The sequence below is a fragment of the Schistocerca gregaria genome, chromosome 4 (assembly GCF_023897955.1).
Source record: "Schistocerca gregaria isolate iqSchGreg1 chromosome 4, iqSchGreg1.2, whole genome shotgun sequence".
Classification (NCBI taxonomy): Eukaryota; Metazoa; Arthropoda; class Insecta; order Orthoptera; family Acrididae; genus Schistocerca; species Schistocerca gregaria.
In genome coordinates, this window is record NC_064923.1 from 213,813,529 (window position 1) to 213,832,331 (window position 18,803).

Here is an 18,803-nt window from a genome sequence, read left to right on the forward strand (position 1 = left end):
CTGATTTAAAGTAAGACCAGAACTTCCTAGAATTTTCTGTCAAGTCGGAACATAGAATTTTACTTTCGAATTCACTGAACGCTTCACGCATAGCCTTCCTTACGCTAACTTTAACATCGTTTAGCTTCTGATTGTCTGAGAGGTTTTGGCTGCGTTTAAACTTGGAGTGAAGCTTCGCAGTAGTTTCTTAACTTTGTTGTTGAACCACGGTGGGTTTTTCCCGTCCCTCACAGTTTTACTCAGCACGTCTCTGTCTAAAACGCATTTTACGATTGATTTGAACTTTTTCCATAAACACAAATTTTTGTTTTGATCTGTTTTGTTGTTGTTGTGGTCTTCAGTTCTGGTAGTCTGAAATCTGCCTTCTATTACTCTTGCTAAACAGATAAATCTTCCTCCCTTTTTTTATATTCCTATTTACTTGCATATTCAGGGATGCTGCAACGGCCTTATGACCACTGATTCCCTGTTCTGCGCTTACAGACTCGAAAAGTTCGGGTCTGTTTGTTATCAGTAGGTCCAAGATGTTATCTCCAAGAGTCGGTTCTCTGTTTAATTGCTCGAGGTAATTTTCGGATAGTGCACTCAGTATAATGTCACTCGATGCTCTGTCCCTAACACCCATCCTAAACATTTCAGTGTCACAGTCTATATCTGGTAAATTGAAATCTCCACCTAAGACTATAACATGCTGAAAAAATTTATGTTAAATTCCAAATTTTCTCTTAGTTCTTCTGCCACTAATGCTGCTGAGTCGGGAGGTCGGTAAAAGGAGCTACTTATTAACCTAGATCGGTTGTTGAGTGTAACATCCACCCATAATAATTCACAGGACTTATCCTCTTCTATTTCACTACAGGATAAACTACTACTAACAGCGACAAACACGCCACCACCGGTTGCATGCAATACATCCTTTCTAAACACCGTCTGTGCCTTTCTAAAAATTTCGGCAGAATTTATCTCTGGCTTAAGCCATCTTTCCGTACCTATAACGATTTCAGCTTCGGTGCTTTCTGTCAGAGCTTGAAGTTCCGGTACTTTACGATGCAGCTTCGACAGTTTACAGTTACAATCCCAGTTGCTGCTTGGTCCCCGCATGTCTTGACTTTGCCCCGCACCCGTTGAGGCTGTTGCCCTTTCTGTACTTGCTCGAGGCCATCTAACCTAAAAAAAACGCCCAGTCCACGCCACACAACCCCTGTTACCCGTGTAGCCGCCTGCTGTGTGTAGTGGACTCTTGACCTATCCAACGGAACCCTAAACCCCACCACCCCATATTCAGTGATATGACTGGAACGGTCATTCGAAGCAAAAATGTATGTAAAATGCGTACCTTAAGAGTAGAGACCACTTCTTCATCTTAGACATTGTGAAACAAATCTCTTCTACTTCAGCCTCTTTTCTTTCCGTATTTTTGGAGAAACTAAGGATGAAACAGTATAGAATTTTCTAACAATCATGGGTTCTAGAATCCATTCCTTAAGAGCCATGAGGACTATTTTAGTAGAAGAGATGTGGTCCACAGTAGGGAACGTGAACGAGTGATCATAGCTCTTAAGATATGCACTTCGGATGCCCTGTGTACTGCACTTTTTTTTTGTCCTTACTGTCACTTCTCAAAATTTGGAAATCAAAGAGCTTGCAATAGAAGAAATATGTTTTGCTGTATGGAAGATGATGAACTGCTACTAGCTCTAAAAGTATGCGTTTTGGAGTCCATATTTACTAGACGCTTTTGTTTCGAATGATAGTTAGAGTCATATTCCCGAATACTGACCATTCCTCCTAGGGCTCTCTGTATTACAAAAATCTGAAACATGGCTGCGAAACAGCAAAGCCGCTCGGCTTCATCTGAACTATTGTGGCATCGTGCGATGTAATAAGGCCAATGCTTCTGAAGAAGATATTTTTACAAATTTCGAAACCATGGTAAAGGGATAATAAACCTTTATTTGCAATTGGTTGGCTGATTTTTCAATCTACTCCCTGTATTACTACGGCGTATGTTGTCTTTGCGTCTGTCTTGGCTGCAATAATGTGTCCACTATGAGGTTTATTACAGCTTTTCCGCTTTTCTATATTCTTATTTGCTGTTCTGCGGAAAACTTCGGAAATTACATCACAGGGCGACTAAATTATAACATCTCATTAAAATAAAGTGAAATCTGTAGTAACTTAAACTGAAGCATTTACGGATATGATTATATTCTCCCTGCGGCTCTGTAAGAAATTTTCCCGCAAAGTCTGTGCACGTAATGAAGGGAGAAACCATAATGCAATAATCCCACGTGAATCGAGTTTTATGGCCGTACTATGCAAATATAATTAGCGGACATACGGTTCTACAGTCGCATGGTTATACGATGTGAACAAATTTCTTTGCACAAAAATTTCAGTATCTTGTACAGTCGCCTATAAAAACGCTACCGTAGGTGAGTTATGAATAGTGACGACTTACAGATGTATGGTATCATCTTGTAAAATAGGGTTCCAGGAAGTCATCTGTAGCTAGACTGGATGTCGAACTTCAACCGTTTGAGCATTACAGCCAAAGCTCCTCGTACTTCGTTCCTTCCCTGAAACTGCCACCACGAAATATCACTAGAGAGAAAAGGAAAATACTGTCCACATGTACACACAAATTTTATCTCAGTAACCTAATGATCACAAGTAGTCCTGAGGTCCTTGGTCTTGTCCACGCTGTTACCTAGTGTCGGACTGGTTGTTGTAGACTGGGATTAATAGACGCCCTTGTTTCACTAACATCCTGCTAATGCAAACGTAGAGCAACGACAGAAATTCATTTTGTCTTCTTTAACCTTAAGCTGCAAAAAATCTCCAGATGATGGAAAAATCACTAATAATCAGTGATGTAGGGTTCAGTACACAAAGAAAAGTAGTGGACCAACAACAAGGAATTTAGTCACAGTAAACTCAGTGATGTAAATAATCTCTTGATAAAAAATTTTGCAAAGACAGCCGTCCGCGGTGGTCTCGCGGTTCTAGGCACGCAGTCCGGAACCGTGTCTACCGGGAACCTGTGACAGAAACTCTCTTCTGTCGATGAGTCAATCTTTCTTGTTGTGGAATGGTCTTACCGTCGGACGACGCGCGTAACTTACTTTGTGAAGTGCCTACGCAATATCGTGCGAGATGGTACACACGTTAAGGCACTATATTTACGACCTAGAGGAGTAGGATTGAAGTCCCCTTGTTGTCATCCTAATTCAGAATCTCTATGCCTCCCTCATCACTTGAGGTGAATATCGAATCGTTACGTACCCCTGCTACGGTCGCAGGTTCGAATCCTGCCTCGGTAGGTAGAGAGGATTAAATTTTGTTTAATTACAGGTATTGAAATGTAGGACATAGTCGCTGTCTCTTCCAGGCTTCTATCGTATTCTGTCTGTTAAAATAAATGGGTAACTGTAAATCCCAACAGAGAATACTGATGCTTTCTTCGACCATTCTAAACCAACTTGTTAAAGTCGGATGTGAATCTAGAAAATTTTCTGGCGCATAGAACACTCGATGGTATTTCACGTCTGCAGCAGGCTGTGCATTACGCAGTGATTTTTCATCTGGGCACATCTAGGTGAGCAGACGATGTATGTCACAGGCTACCCACGTTGCAGTAGTTGGTAGCGTCCTCTGTACGTCTCACATTCTAACTACCAGGAGAACACTGCTTATCGGCAGTGCCCTAGATGCTGAAAACGCGAAACTCAGCTGTCCCGTCGGGCTGCCGCTCTCAATGGCTCTCAACGAGTCTGCTGTCCACCTCGGTAACTCCGCATTCAGTGTAGCGGATTATTAAGCGAAGGGGCCAAGGTCCGATTCCCTGCCAGGTCGGAGATTTTCTCGGCTTGGGGACTGGGTGTTGTGTTATCCTCACTTTCGTATCGCCATGACTGAGTTCCACTATTAAGATGGCATGCCCCGAAAGCCAATAATTTAAAAAAGATAGTAGTGTGCCGCTTTTGCTGAGAACAAATGGTGGAGGTAACGGGATTTCATGTGTTGTCCAACCGACAGCCTCTGTCCAGATTGATAAGGTTTTCCGCAGTGTGCATCTCCACAGATTCTTTAATAATGGAATCCCAAACAGCATCAGTAGTAGGTAAAATTACTCTTTCTAGTACTCTATTCTATACCCGGTGAAAATACGTTGCACAGCAATGACAGACTTCGTTCGTTGGCAAAGGTGATTGTAGCTTTGCTGTATGCAACGCTCTTCCACGATCGGGGTGGCCTACCAACTGTTCAGTGCTTAATTGTTACTAATTGTAACTAGTGTAGCAGTGCAGGTAGTTTCGATACTGCACCAAGCCTGGGGCATGGAAGCGAAGACCCAGGTGCCGTATCTCCGCTTCTCAGACGATCGATGAGCTTCACCAAGTCATATCGGAGGACATTTAGCTATAGCGGGCCTCAGGCGTTTGCTCGCTCTCTCTGTTACTGGCCTCGGCAAGCAACAGACTGTTCTTGGAGAGACTGAAGTTTTCCGTCATGTCTTCCCCCATTCATGAGCTCTGTATCCCTTCTTCCAATAAATCACTTCAGTGTCAATTATGCCTTCAATTTACTACCATGATATTCATTGCATATCCTGTCGCCCACATTCCTAGCTTGGCCATTATGTATACAATGTACGCCATGACATTGGTAACGTGTTTTCACTGATTATCATGTCCATCTCTTACGACCTCGATAGCGTGAGATACGAAGGGGTTATGTTTTTCTCTACAGCTTAATCCCTTGCACACTGAAAAATTTTCGAGTTTTATTTCACAGTTAATGTCACCTTGAGTTCATGAAAAGAGGAAGAAAGGGTGGGGGTCAATTATCACGACGCAGTGTTTGGAACTCTCGCTCAGCCTGGAGAACGATGGTGGAAGGGTACGTATCGAAACAAATGGTTCAAATGGCTCTAAGCACTATGGGACTTAACATGTGAGGTCATCAGTCCCCTAAACTTAGAACTACTTAAACCTAACTAAACTAAGGACATCACACACATCCATGCTCGAGGCAGGATTCGAACCTGCGACCGTAGCAGGGGTACGTAACGATTCGATATTCACGTCAAGTGATGAGGGAGGCATAGAGATTCTGAATTAGGATGACAACAAGGGGATTTTAATCCTACTCCGCTCGGTCGTAAATATAGTGCCTTAACATGTGTACCATCTCGCACGATATTGCGTAGGCACTTCACAAAGTAAGTTACGCGCGTCGTCCGACGGTAAGACCATTCCACAACAAGATTGACTCATCGACAGAAGAGAGTTTCTGTCACAGGTTCCGGGTACACACAGTTCTGCTGCGGTGTGATTAACAAGTTCATCACAGCTACAATTGAAATGGGGAGGCAAACAGAAGTAAGCGCCAGATTTGAAGTACGACGCAGGATAGCACAATTATTGTGCCAAACGTCTCAATTCCCGAAGGATTGATCGTTAATTTCTGATGGTATGTGGATACAACTCAATGTCACGGCCAAACGTACAGAAATGGCCCAACAATTTGCCCTTTTTCGCACAGACGTCTGTGGAACTCATCTGGGAGTCAAGATACTGCATCAGGAAGTTCGTCTTTTCGGCAAGCTGAAAAACCTTGTGAGAGAAAAGAGATTTTACAACCCTGAGAACATTCACACAGGTGTTTTCGATCGTATACGTGTCAAAATAGCGGATTTTTATCGTCGGGGAATTCGACGATTGGTAAAACGTTCCGACCGTTGGTTACGGAGACTTGGTGACTGTACTGAAAAACAGCGTTACGTATGTGTGTGACTGTGAAGCACAGTGCTGCATTCAGTGAAAGTTACCTGGCCTGTTATACTAGTGGTAACCTCCTTTTTGAGGCCTCTCCTAATACACATTCAATGTTGTGCAACTTCCTGCGAGGAGTAGGATTGATATCCCCTTGTTGTCATCCTAATTCAGAATATACTGAGCAGTCAAGTGAAATCGAACACCCGCCACAATGGGACCACCATTGTGTCAACACATTTATCCCACTGGAAGACGAGACGATCAATTCCTTTTTTGCAGGACTCGGCCGGTCGCTGATGGATCTACAAATGCACCCGCTCGTCCACTTCTTCGTCCGGGAATTCCGTCGGACGGAATCATCATTTTTCATGGTAACACTCGCCCTCACACTGCCAATAGCATGCTATTATGCTTCTGAAATTTCGTTGGGAGACACTGCCATTTTCTTCGTACAGCACGGATCTTTCGCCGTGTGATTTTCACATCTTTGGCGGCCTGAAGAAAGACACGTATGAATGTCGCTTTCAGTCGGACAAGGAAGTGCAAGAGTGGGATGTGAATCAATCAGCTGCCGCCCTCGTTTTCGAAAAAGGAACTGATCGTCTCGTCTCTGAGTGGGTGTACGTCTTAAGTTGTGCAGTGATTACTTCTCGATAGAATCATGTCCCGTTGTGACGGGCGTTCGGTTTTCATTTGACTGGTCCTCATAGCAAAACTGTTTTAACGAAATACTCCAGCGTCCTTGTTTCTCTGCTGCGTATTATCACCAGCGTACCTTAGAGAGGTGGGGAATATGGTGACGACGACGCCCATCATGCAGGTGGAGCAGATGCCGACGAGCGCCAGGTACAGTGACAGCATGGCCAGCGTCAGGTCAGTGTTGGTCGACCACTGGACACCGATGCCGAAAGCTCCGCTCGAGAAGAAGCAGATCACTGCAAGAGACGCACACCATCTCAGCTCAGCCTAATCTCACAGCTGAGTAAATGTGGTTAGGTATTTAACACCGCCGGCCCAGAAAACGAATGAACATCGGCGCTGGCCGATGTCGTTCGTACTCACTCATCAGAGTGCGGTAGCCCAGCCAGTTGACGAACTGGCCCGCGCAGCTGTAGCCCAGTGCCGACACCGCACCCACGATGATGGAGTTGATGTACAGTCGGCTGTTGGCCACTGTCTGTAAAATTATAGTACCTAAGTCACCGGGTGTAGAGAGCTTCCTGTGTACTACAAGATGACGTACCTCCTTCCTATTATTAGCAAAGACAACTTTTAGGGAAGTTTAGTTGAATGGACAGAACGTGTAAGTGAATTAATGCCAAAGCGTCACAGATGAACCATCAGTACAAACAGACGCAGTGCAGCACCGATAAACTGACGCTCTTATGTCTGTACCGAAACCGGCAGCATATACAAGAAATGTTCAAATGTGTGTGAAATCTTATGGGACTTAACTGCTAAGTTCATCAGTCCCTAAGCTTACACACAACTGCACCTAAATTGTCCTAAGGACAAACACACACACCCATGCCTGAAGGAGGACTCGAACCTCCGCCGGCAGCATATACACTAAAGCGCCAAATGAACTGGTATAGGCATGCGTATTCAAATACAGAGATATGGAAACAGGTAGAATACGGCGTTGCAGTCGGCAAAGCCTGTATAAGACAAAAAGTGTCTGGCGCAGTTATTAGGTATGTTACTGGTGCAACCATGGCAGGTTAGCAAGACTTAAGTAAGTTTGCACATGGTGTTATAGTCGGCGCACGAGCGATGGGATGCAGCATCTCCGAGGTAGCGATGAAGTGGGGATTTTCCCGCACAACTATTTACCTAGTGTACCGTGAATATTAGGAATCCGGTAAAATATCAAATCTCCGATATCGCTGCGGCCGGAAAAAGATCCTGCAAGAACGGGACCAACGATGACTGAAGAGAATCGTTCAACGTGATAGAAGTGCAGCCCTTCCGAAAATTGCTGCTGATTTCAATGCTGGGCCATCAACAAGTGTCAGCGCGCAACACAGGCTTTGGACTGTTGATAGTTGGAAACATGCTGCCTGGTCGGACGAGTCTCGTTTCAAATTCTATCGAGCGGATGGACGTGTGCGGGTATGGAGACAACCTCATGAATGCCTGTATCCAGTACATCAGCAGAAGACTTTTCAAGCTGGTGGAGGCTCCGTAATGGTGCGGGGTGTATGCAGTTGGACCGGTATGGACCCGCGATACGTCTAGATATGACTTTGACATGTGACATGTACGTAAGCATCCTGTATGATCACCTTCGTCCATTCATGTCCATTGTGCACTCCGTCGTACTTGGGCAATTCCACCAGGCCAATGCTACACCCCAGACGTCCATAATTGCAACAGAGTGTCTCCAGGAACACTCTTCCGAGTTTAAACACTTCCGCTGGCCAACAACCTCCCGAGGCATTAACATTACTGAACGTATGGGATGCCTTTCAACGTGCTGTTCAGATTATATCTGGACCTCCTCGTACTCTTAACGATTTATGGACAGTCGTGCACGACTCACAGTGTCAGTTCCCTGCAGCACCTCTTCAGACTTTAATCGAGCCGCGGTGTTGCGCCACTTCCTCGTCCTCGCGAGGGCCCTGCACAGTGATAGCCAGGTGTACCAGTTTCTTTGGCTCTCACACCAGTTGAAATGTTGTGGTATATTGGTCTCGAATGTCTGCTTCTGAGATAAGTGCCCTGGTACGGGGCAAAGACATGTCCTGAGGCATGCGACATGCTTACCAGTCCTTTTACCTAATGATTCAAATCGGTCAATTTCGTACCTGCTTTTTGCGTTTTACAATTGCATTCGTTGTACAGAGACAAACACTCTGCCATGGTACATGTGTGCAAACGTGGAAGCTGGAGGGTGTATCAGCGTACCAAACAACACTAGTAGCGTTTATCGTCTCCAAAGGATGTTTCACATCAATTCTGAATAAGAAATAATCATAGATTCTCAAGGTGCTGAGTAAAAACAGATATAAAGTTAGAAAGAAAAAGACTTATTAGCTTGGAAATCGTAAATGTAACCTACGAAAATTTATTAATGAATACAAGTTCAGTGCCCTAGAAAATGTAGATTAGACACAGATAAAAGGGGCTATTATTCAGTAAATGTACTGTACTTATGCAAAACTAAAATAAGGAAAGATTAGAGCAAAAGCGAAGGAAATCCCGCACGGAACGTGGTATCTGTTAGAGAGGAGAGAACAGCTTCAGGTAACAGCACGAACACGAGCGCATCTACTGGATGAAGTAAAACCATTCGTACATATCTTCGTGAAGATGTGAGATGATATACTGGAAATTATGTAAACAATAAAAGTGTATAGAAAACAAAACCGAAACTTATGATGGCTACTAACTAAATTACACTAATGTTTATGAAAAACGGAACACGCTGAACGACTAGAAACAGGACGTTCATATTCACAGGACACGTATATTAGAATGTTCTGCAGAAATGATTAGCATCTCCTTGGTTCAGTATGTGTCCTGTTGCCTAGTAGGTACAGGGTGCGCCATAGGCCCTTATACCTTGTTCCATGTCGCCTTCACCTGATTCCGAAGTCCACCTATGGTGTTAACATTGGGTGACTGTGATGCACCCGTAGTTTCACCATATCCCACACATTTTCGATTGGAGGAAATTCTGGTGATCTGGCGGGCCAGAAACCTAGAAGGCACTTGTTCGTACAGCGGCATGTGGTCGTGCATTGCCTTGCTGAATAATGGCGTCTGTGGTGCTTTGTGGAGAATGGATATGGATCGCTGGATGTCATCCTCGTAGGTCACACTGGTCACAGTGCCCTGGACATTCACCAACTGTGATTTGTGGTTATACCCATAACAACCCTCACCATATCAGCCTGCCAAACAACACTAGGGGCTGTATGTTGTTGTTGTGGTCTTCAGTCCTGAGACTGGTTTGATGCTGCTTTCCATGCTACTCTATCCTGTGCAAGCTTCTTCATCTCCCAGTACCTACTGCAACCTACATCCTTCTGAATCTGCTTGTTGTATTCATCTCTTGGTCTCCCTTTACGATTTTTACCCTCCACGCTGCTCTCCAATATATATTGTGCAAATGCAGTCACTGTGATGCCGCTCCTCCTGTCTGCAGCCAACCAAAACGTGGGATGCCATTACTGCCCTTAGTGATGTCGTTCCACATACCACTGCCGTCTAGCATGATTCTACACATTCGTCAAAGGTAGGCGAAGAAGTGGACGCAGTGCACGTAACCCATGTTATAATAAACAGCGAAGAACTGTCACCCCTGATAGTGTAAAAGTGTGTTTCGCCAGAGCTGAGGAGGTCGTAGATTGTCCTGAAAGGCGTCGATCTTCTCGGGAGGGGCCATGGAGGCTGGATTGGGGGGGGGGGGGGGGGAGAAGGAGTCTGGGTGGTGTGATCTGACTCCCTGACTCATCTCATCGTGTTCTATAACCTTCCATGAACCATTCTGCACACACCTGTTGCACTGCCGAGACGCTTCGTCCCACACGAGGAGCAATTTGCCGGATGGATGCATCACATTCTCTCGTGCCAATAATGCGCCCTCTTCCAAGCTCACAGTTTGACGATATGGTTCGCGCATACGTCTATGAGGTATCCTGCACATCTGCTCGAGTCACACTGATCCATCACCATCGGTTTATATCGACAACGAGAGCCGCAGGCACAGTTTACCGTAGGTGGTGTAGTGCTGCGATATCAGTGTCGACCTTGAACCCAAGGACCGACATGGTTCAAAAGCTAGCAATATCTGTTGAACATACTACTGTCTCTAGTCGTCCGAGGTACTTTTTTCAGACCATGAGTGTACATCAATTAATATGGCAGATGCCATTGTATCTAAAACTGAGGGATAATTTATAAGTATTCCAAGATTTCGTAAAACGTAAGTGTAGTTTAAGAAACGTATGAGAAACATAGGTAGATAATAATGAAAATAATGTGATGCTGGAGGTAATGTCACATGAGGTACATAACGTCATTCGAGATACGAACAAAGAAAGCCACTGGTAGATTATGCAACGAAATGGTTAGAGCTGGAGGAAAACAATACGAAAGAAATTAGAATTGAAGAATGTTTGCGAAATAAGTCGATTCCCAGAAACTAGAATAACGCTGTAATTATTTTTCTTCACAAGAACAGAGAAGACACGATCTTGAAAACTACAGGTCTATGCCACTGTTTTCAACGTGCAAGATACTGACTAAAATCATCAAGCACCATTCACAGGAAAAAACAGATTTTAATCATGGAAAGGAACGAGCGAGTTGTAGAAGTGAATATAGTACAATGGATCATTTTAAGTAATGAAAAATTTTAAACTGCAAACAAGTCAGGCAAAGAGTTTCCATAACACAAAAACTCTTCCCAACATCCCTACAAGGAATTTTGAGTCCTTAAACTGAGGAAACGAAAATATGATATCGGCACGTATCTGAAACACCTTAGTTTCGCTGATGGCCTTGTGTAATTTGTCTCTAGGACAAACTAACTTCAGAGACGAACACAAAAACTTAGTCGCAAGTTTAAAAGTAGACAAATAAACTAATTACCATATCGTGACTGAAATAATGTCTAATGAACATATTCAAAAGAAAATGGAACGATCTATTAAAAAAATGTCATACAACCAGTTTTAGAAGTTTTGTATTTATGTAAGTTACATATAACAAACGACCGGGTGTGCATCGGAATAAAAAGAAAACAGTAGGGTTGGAAAAAAAACTGCTGTGTCTTTGATTAACTAAACTGGGTTAACAAAATCAAGTATGCGATGAATATGAAAATCACTTGAAGATAAAGTTATGAATTTTCGAAGCCAAACATGAATTTTAACTGCAAAAACCATTGAAAATCTGAGGACTGATCAGTGAGATTTGGAGAGATGCATGTTTAGACTTAATGGGAGAAGCAGAAAACAAATAAATACATCATTGAATAGAATATAATGGAAAAATTCGTTACGATTGTTGTAAAAACAACCTGTGGATGGGCGGAACATATAATCAGACGAATAGATTCCATAATTTTCACACGACCATTTGGATCAAACAAAGAAACTTCCGGATTCCATAATATTCACAAGACGACCTAATTGCGGGGGAGGGTGAGCATATGACATCAGAAAACATGCACGTACAACGCGAATGCGTATAAATAAATGCTGTAATGCAAGGAAAGTCTAGAGAAGTTCTTTATGCAGCCATGGATGTCAAACAGTTGGTCGTGGCGATGTAGCACATTCAAGCAAGCAAACAGGTCTTAGCGGCCTTCCAGCCTTCATGGAAAATCTCAGCATATAGCAAGAGGCTGCACGTCTGGATAGCCTGTATCCAAAGTGTGGCGATGCACCACCATGGTGAGACCACAGCTGTCGGCGAACACCTTCATGGAAAATCTCAGCATATAGCAAGAGGCTGCACGTCTGGATAGCCTGTATCCAAAGTGTGGCGATGCACCACCATGGTGAGACCACAGCTGTCGGCGAACACCTTCGTGGAAAATCTCAGCATATAGCAAGAGGTTGCACACCTGGATAGCCTATATCCAAAGTGTGGCGGTGCACCACCATCGTGAGACCACAGCTGTCGGCGAACACCTTCATGGAAAATCTCAGCATATAGCAAGAGGTTGCGCACCTGGATAGCCTATATCCAAAGTGTGGCAGTGCACCACCATCGTGAGACCACAGCTGTCGGCGAACACCTTCATGGAAAATCTCAGCATATAGCAAGAGGTTGCACACCTGGATAGCCTATATCCAAAGTGTGGCAGTGCACCACCATGGTGAGACCACAGCTGTCACCGAACACTATCTGGAACGAAATCAGTCTACTCAGTGCCGCGCGGGATTAGCGGTACGGTCTAGGGCGCTGCAGTCCTGGACTGTGCGGCTGGTCCCGGCGGAGGTTTGAGTCCTCCCTCGGGCATGGGTGTGTGTGTTTGACGGTAGGATAATTTAGGTTAAGTAGTGTGTAAGCTTAGGGACTGATGACCTTAGCAGTTAAGTCCCATAAGATTTCACACACATTTGAACATTTAGTCTACTCAGTGAGCTACGACGGCAGGAGCAGTAGCGCAGGATGAAGCACATTCCCCTCTACATTCAGATGTGACTGTATTCCCAGCTCCTAGTTTTCATACATGTGTTTTCAAAACGCACCCGATCTTATTTTGCTAGATAAACTTTTGTCTTGCGTCTGGATGAGGAATTGCATGCCGACCTCAAAGTGCAGCACTTTTATTCAACCTGTATATACACTCCTGGAAATTGAAATAAGAACACCGTGAATTCATTGTCCAAGGAAGGGGAAACTTTATTGACACATTCCTGGGGTCAGATACATCACATGATCACACTGACAGAACCACAGGCACATAGACACAGGCAACAGAACATGCACAATGTCGGCACTAGTACAGTGCATATCCACCTTTCGCAGCAATGCAGGCTGCTATTCTCCCATGGAGACGATCGTAGAGATGCTGGATGTAGTCCTGTGGAACGGCTTGCCATGCCATTTCCACCTGGCGCCTCTGTTGGACCAGCGTTCGTGCTGGACGTACAGACCGCGTGAGACGACGCTTCATCCAGTCCCAAACATGCTCAATGGGGGAGAGATCCGGAGATCTTGCTGGCCAGGGTAGTTGACTTACACCTTCTAGAGCACGTTGGGTGGCACGGGATCCATGCGAACGTGCATTTTCCTGTTGGAACAGCAAGTCCCTTGCCGGTCTAGGAATGGTAGAACGATGGGTTCGATGACGGTTTGGATGTACCGTGCACTATTCAGTGTCCCCTCGACGATCACCAGAGGTGTACTGTCAGTGTAGGAGATCGCTCCCCACACCATGATGCCGGGTGTTGGCCCTGTGTGCCTCGGTCGTATGCAGTCCTGATTGTGGCGCTCACCTGCACGGCGCCAAACACGCATACGACCATCATTGGCTCCAAGGCAGAAGCGACTCTCATCGCTGAAGACGACACGTCTCCATTCGTCCCTCCATTCACGCCTGTCGCGACACCACTGGAGGCGGGCTGCACGGTGTTGGGGCGTGACCGGAAGACGGCCTAACGGTGGGCGGGACCGTAGCCCAGCTTCATGGAGACGGTTGCGAATGGTCCTCGCCGATACCCCAGGAGCAACAGTGTCCCTAATTTGCTGGGAAGTGGCGGTGCGGTCCCCTACGGCACTGCGTAGGATCCTACGGTCTTGGCGTGCATCCGTGCGTCGCTGCGGTCCGGTCCCAGGTCGACGGGCACGTGCACCTTCCGCCGACCACTGGCGACAACATCGATGTACTGTGGAGACCTCATGCCCCACGTGTTGAGCAATTCGGCGGTACGTCCACCCGGCCTCCCTCATGCCTACTATACGCCCTCGCTCAAAGTCCGTCAACTGCACATACGGTTCACGTCCACGCTGTCGCGGCATGCTACCAGTGTTAAAGACTGCGATGGAGCTCCGTATGCCACGACAAAGTGGCTGACACTGACGGCGGCGGTGCACAAATGCTGCGCAGCTAGCGCCATTCGACGGCCAACACCGCGGTTCCTGGTGTGTCTGCTGTGCCGTGCGTGTGATCATTGCTTGTACAGCCCTCTCGCAGTGTCCGGACCAAGTATGGTGGGTCTGACACACAGGTGTCAATATGTTCTTTTTTCCATTTCCAGGAGTGTATTTATGTAATCTCAAACTCTCATGAGAATGAAATTTCCATGTAAACATTGTAAAAATTGGTTCGTTCTTAGTGTGATCTCCTTAGTACAGAAGTATATTGGTTATGCGTAAAGCTAACTCTATCATTTTACTTTAACTCAAAACCTTTTTTTGTTAACTCTGCCCTGTTGTAACTATTGCTGACTGGATGGACAACGTTCTCTAAAGCCAAAATATGAATACAAATAAAAATTCAGTCACAAAAAAACTCGTTGAAGTTGCGCTTTTAGGAGGAGACGAGCCTGCAACGGATTAACTACGAGGGCTGGTAAACCGGTCAGCTGGGATGTGGCTTTTAGACGGTTTCCCACATCCACTAAGGTAAATACCGGGCTAGCACCAGCGTCCCGCCTCAGATACACGCTAGGGAAATATTTTGAAAACGTTCTCGCGCTGTAACATGAGATTTGGTCTAGACGCAGACATCCGGTCAACAACTAACGCGGTCAAAACTTACAAAACAACGTCGCCCCGCCGACGAACAACGGAAAAAGGCCAAAAGAGTAAGAAAATTTACCATTAAAACAAACTAATAAAATGCATGCGAGCGTGTCAATAATTTTGACAGGATGGAATAGTTGTACTACCGTAATGGTAAACCTGAAAAATAATCATGTGTATGACAGCCCTACGGAGCGTGTTGTCTCCAGAGAGGTTGCTAAGATTTTCACTGTTTACAGTATCCCCTCTTCACTAACTCCGTGAAGTAATGTTGGTATGATGCTTGCAGATTTTACGTTTGATTGACAAAAAATAATATTCATTTACTAAATGAGCACGATGTTTTTTATATTTCAGCAATTGTGCACAAGTTCATGTTGCAGTCTCCAGAACCGCCTTTAGGATCGGTAGGCCGCCGAGCTGAATCTGCGGTGAGTGACTTACCATGAAAATTTTGTGATAACTAAACGCAGAAACAGCATTTACGGACAATTCTCGAATATGCGCCTGTAACTCAATATTTAAGATTTGCAATTTAACTGCATAAAATTTTCATGTACAACGTATAATTTATTTCACTGACTAGCTTACATAATGAAAGTACTGAAATCATAAAAGTATTCAACGTAATTTATTTACGTCACTTTTAGCTTAAATAATGAAAATAGTGAAATCATTACGGTATTCAACATAATTTAATAACATCACTATGAACAACTAGATATAGATAAGTCTGTAGGCTTTCGTGGCCATTGTCATTTAAGTTAAAATCTTCTTGGCTGTTAGGCCACGTCATATCTCTTCTGTAGGATCGACGTATCAACCCCTGGGCTGGTATCTTCTTCAGGATTCTGTGGTGTTCCCTGTAGATTGAATGTTCGATCTACAGCGGACACTACAAGAGCCTGAAGAAGATCCCAGCAGAGGGGTCGAAACGTTGATCGTTTTAAGAAATACGATGCGGCCTGACACCCCAGAACACCCTAAATTTAACTACATATATTTAAAAAGAAATAAGTACAAAACGTTGGATTCACTTTCATAAAAGAAACGGCTGTATCAATTTAAAAAATATTATGATGTGTCATGTTTGTTAAGCAAATGCTAGATAAAAAAATAAATATGTCAATCAAGCGCCTAGGAAGAATTATTGTCCATAAACCGCTACATGAATTCTAATTTCTCGAATTTTCTCGTTGTAGCCATTTTGCGAAGCGTATCTGGGAGGAAGTAATATGTTGTGCCACTCTTCCCAGGACATAACCTGCCGGAATTTCAATAATAGCCCTCTCAGTGAAGCACAGCGCCTCTCTTGTAGCGTCATCCATTGGAATGGATTGTGCATCTCTGTAACGATCTGGTGCCGACTAAATGATCCTTTGATGAAAAGTGCCACTCTTCGTTGAATTTTCTCTATATATTCTATTGCTCCTACTTGATAAGGGTCCCTGATTGAAGAGCAGCACTTAAGACTCTGCCGAACAAGTGCCTTATAAGCCGCTTCTTTCTTGAATGAGATACATTTCCTTTTTCTACTATTTGTTTTATGTAGTCAAGTCACTTGGTCGCTTGGAATTGTTGTTCTTAATCTTGAGTAAGTTTTTTGCCTCACGCGTCACGTTGGCCCGAATGCCAAGTATGTTTTCCAAGCATTCACCATTTTTATGAATTCATGCACGTTGTCGTTTTGTGGATAGCTCATATTTGTAACACCAAGCCTCCTATCCATTATTATTTTTCTCAGCAAAGTAATGTCCGAATTTCGTTATAGTTAAGTCACAGCAGGCGTCCACGTTGTTTTTGTCGTTTTTGTTCGGGAATCAAGGTGCTTGTGACAAACTTCGCACACACTTACTCTCCTTCAAAACATTTTGGAGAATGCCTTTAATACCTGATTTAGAGAATTACTTGCGACGTGACAGCGCTGGCACAATACGGCCGCCCGTCCACTACTTAACACTATGTGTTCACAACTGACTTGCCAAATTCACGTCTGTTGTTTACAGTCATTAGTTAAAGCTGACACCTATGTTACAGCACTGAAGTTGCTTATTCACCAGAACTTCTGCGCCGACTGTTTATGTTTCATTCAACTACAATACTTTCGCGAATAATCAGCCGCATAATGAAAGTTGTAAACAATCTTATTGGCTAATTTGTTTGTGTTAACACTTCACACTAATACCGCTACTTACAATATTTTAATAACTTTGACGTTTTCAATTATCGCTTCCAATACTGAGTAAAGCCAAAAACTTGACATCCAACGTGGAATTCCAGAGCCTGATTTTGATCGACTTCAGTTTCGAAAATGAGGTTTTCCACTGCTGTTTGTGATCATAAGTGACTAGCATCTTCCTCGAGCAACCGTAATATTAGAAAAACAGTCTCTGTTGTTCCAGTGAGTTCTGGTATGGATAAACAAGGCACAGGAGAAATCGACAATGGAGAAAATCTGTCACTTCAAAATCTGAACATAGGAATCACACATCCCACCGGTAACAAATATCTGTTTGGTACATTGATCTTTGGTTTCGACACCTCTAAGGATGTATTCATTAGAATGAAATTTTAAGAATCCGTAAAATTACTTTGTGAGAGAGCAATGGTCAGAATTAACAGCAGATATGCTCAAGCCAAAAATAAAATTAAAGATATTCCAGCCTTTGGCAATTGTTTTATTTTATTTTTCACTTGAGCATATCTGCTCTTAATTGTGACCATTGCTTTATCAAAATATAAGTTTACGGTTTCTCAAAATGTTATTCTAATGAAGACATCCTTAGGGGTGTCTAAACCTAGGTCAAAATACCAAACATATTTGTAACTGATGTGCTGTGTGATTGCTACGTTGAAACTAACATCCAGTTCCTGAGAAACAGCCATGTTTCAGACCGTATCATTTTGAAATGCCATGACACCGTGAGTCACTTTTCTCAAAATTCTTAATAGTTTTGCCAACTAAACAGTCTAGCGTTCGACCGGGTGCCATAGGCAGTTTGACGGGAGCTGGTGCAGGGTTTGACAAGTAAAAGATGGCTTTAGGAATTGAAACAATCGATTCTGGTCTACTCATTCGGTTGTAGTTTTAGCTATCAGTTGGGTTATCCATTCATTCTTTTGAGTGAAAGTAGTCTCTGGGTGCAACTGAGTGAAAAAAGTCGATATAGTTCGGCACGTTCAGTTCTGAACGAAAAACATTCAATCGTCTCGCCATTGTTGAACCATTATTGTTGACTGCTCTCTGTTATTGCCTGTTGGCACTACCGTAGCCGTTCCATTATTAGCTTTTTATTCACTTTAATAAGTAGCTTGCATCGTCACTGAGGATATTACGCCGCAAGTTGTAAAACTTGTTACATTTTTAACATAACATATTTCGGGACTAAGCCAACCCCTATCAAATGCTATGAAACAAGGAAACTAATGATTAAATCGCAATGAGACACGTACTAACCACCATACGAAAATATTTGTATCGTCCCGTAGTATAACATACTTTAAAGCTTCTATGCCATTAGGCACCGCCACAAGAAGAAACACGAACCAAACCAGCAAAAAATTCTTCTCTGAATGTCTTATGTTTGCGCTTTATACTCTCAAAACACAGTTTTAAACTAAAGGTACCCGCTTCCACCTGCCGAGGATAGCATTTTCCTGCAACGCATATGTCACGAAACGACAGCCTCCAACGAAGATACTATCATGAATCTGTGAACATTACATGTACTATCTTTGGCAGGTGAAAGCGGCTGCCTGTAGATTACAACTGTGCCTTGAGAGTATAACTCACCAACATAAGATTTTCTAAGAAGG

At 43.8% G+C, this 18,803-nt stretch overlaps 1 protein-coding gene across 2 annotated transcripts in view; it reads right to left on the bottom strand.

Moving 5' to 3' along the window:
* Window positions 1-18,803, bottom strand: part of LOC126266783 (synaptic vesicle glycoprotein 2C-like) — a 329,005-nt gene that overhangs the window by 207,254 nt on the left and 102,948 nt on the right. The window contains exons 9-10 of one of the 2 annotated variants that reach the window (XM_049971321.1): window positions 6,843-6,957; window positions 6,556-6,715 (exon numbers count right to left, since the gene is read on the bottom strand). In XM_049971321.1, coding sequence (XP_049827278.1) covers window positions 6,556-6,715; window positions 6,843-6,957 — 275 coding nt within the window. The remainder of the gene's footprint in view (window positions 1-6,555; window positions 6,716-6,842; window positions 6,958-18,803) is intronic. The other variant, XM_049971322.1, reaches the window with a different exon arrangement.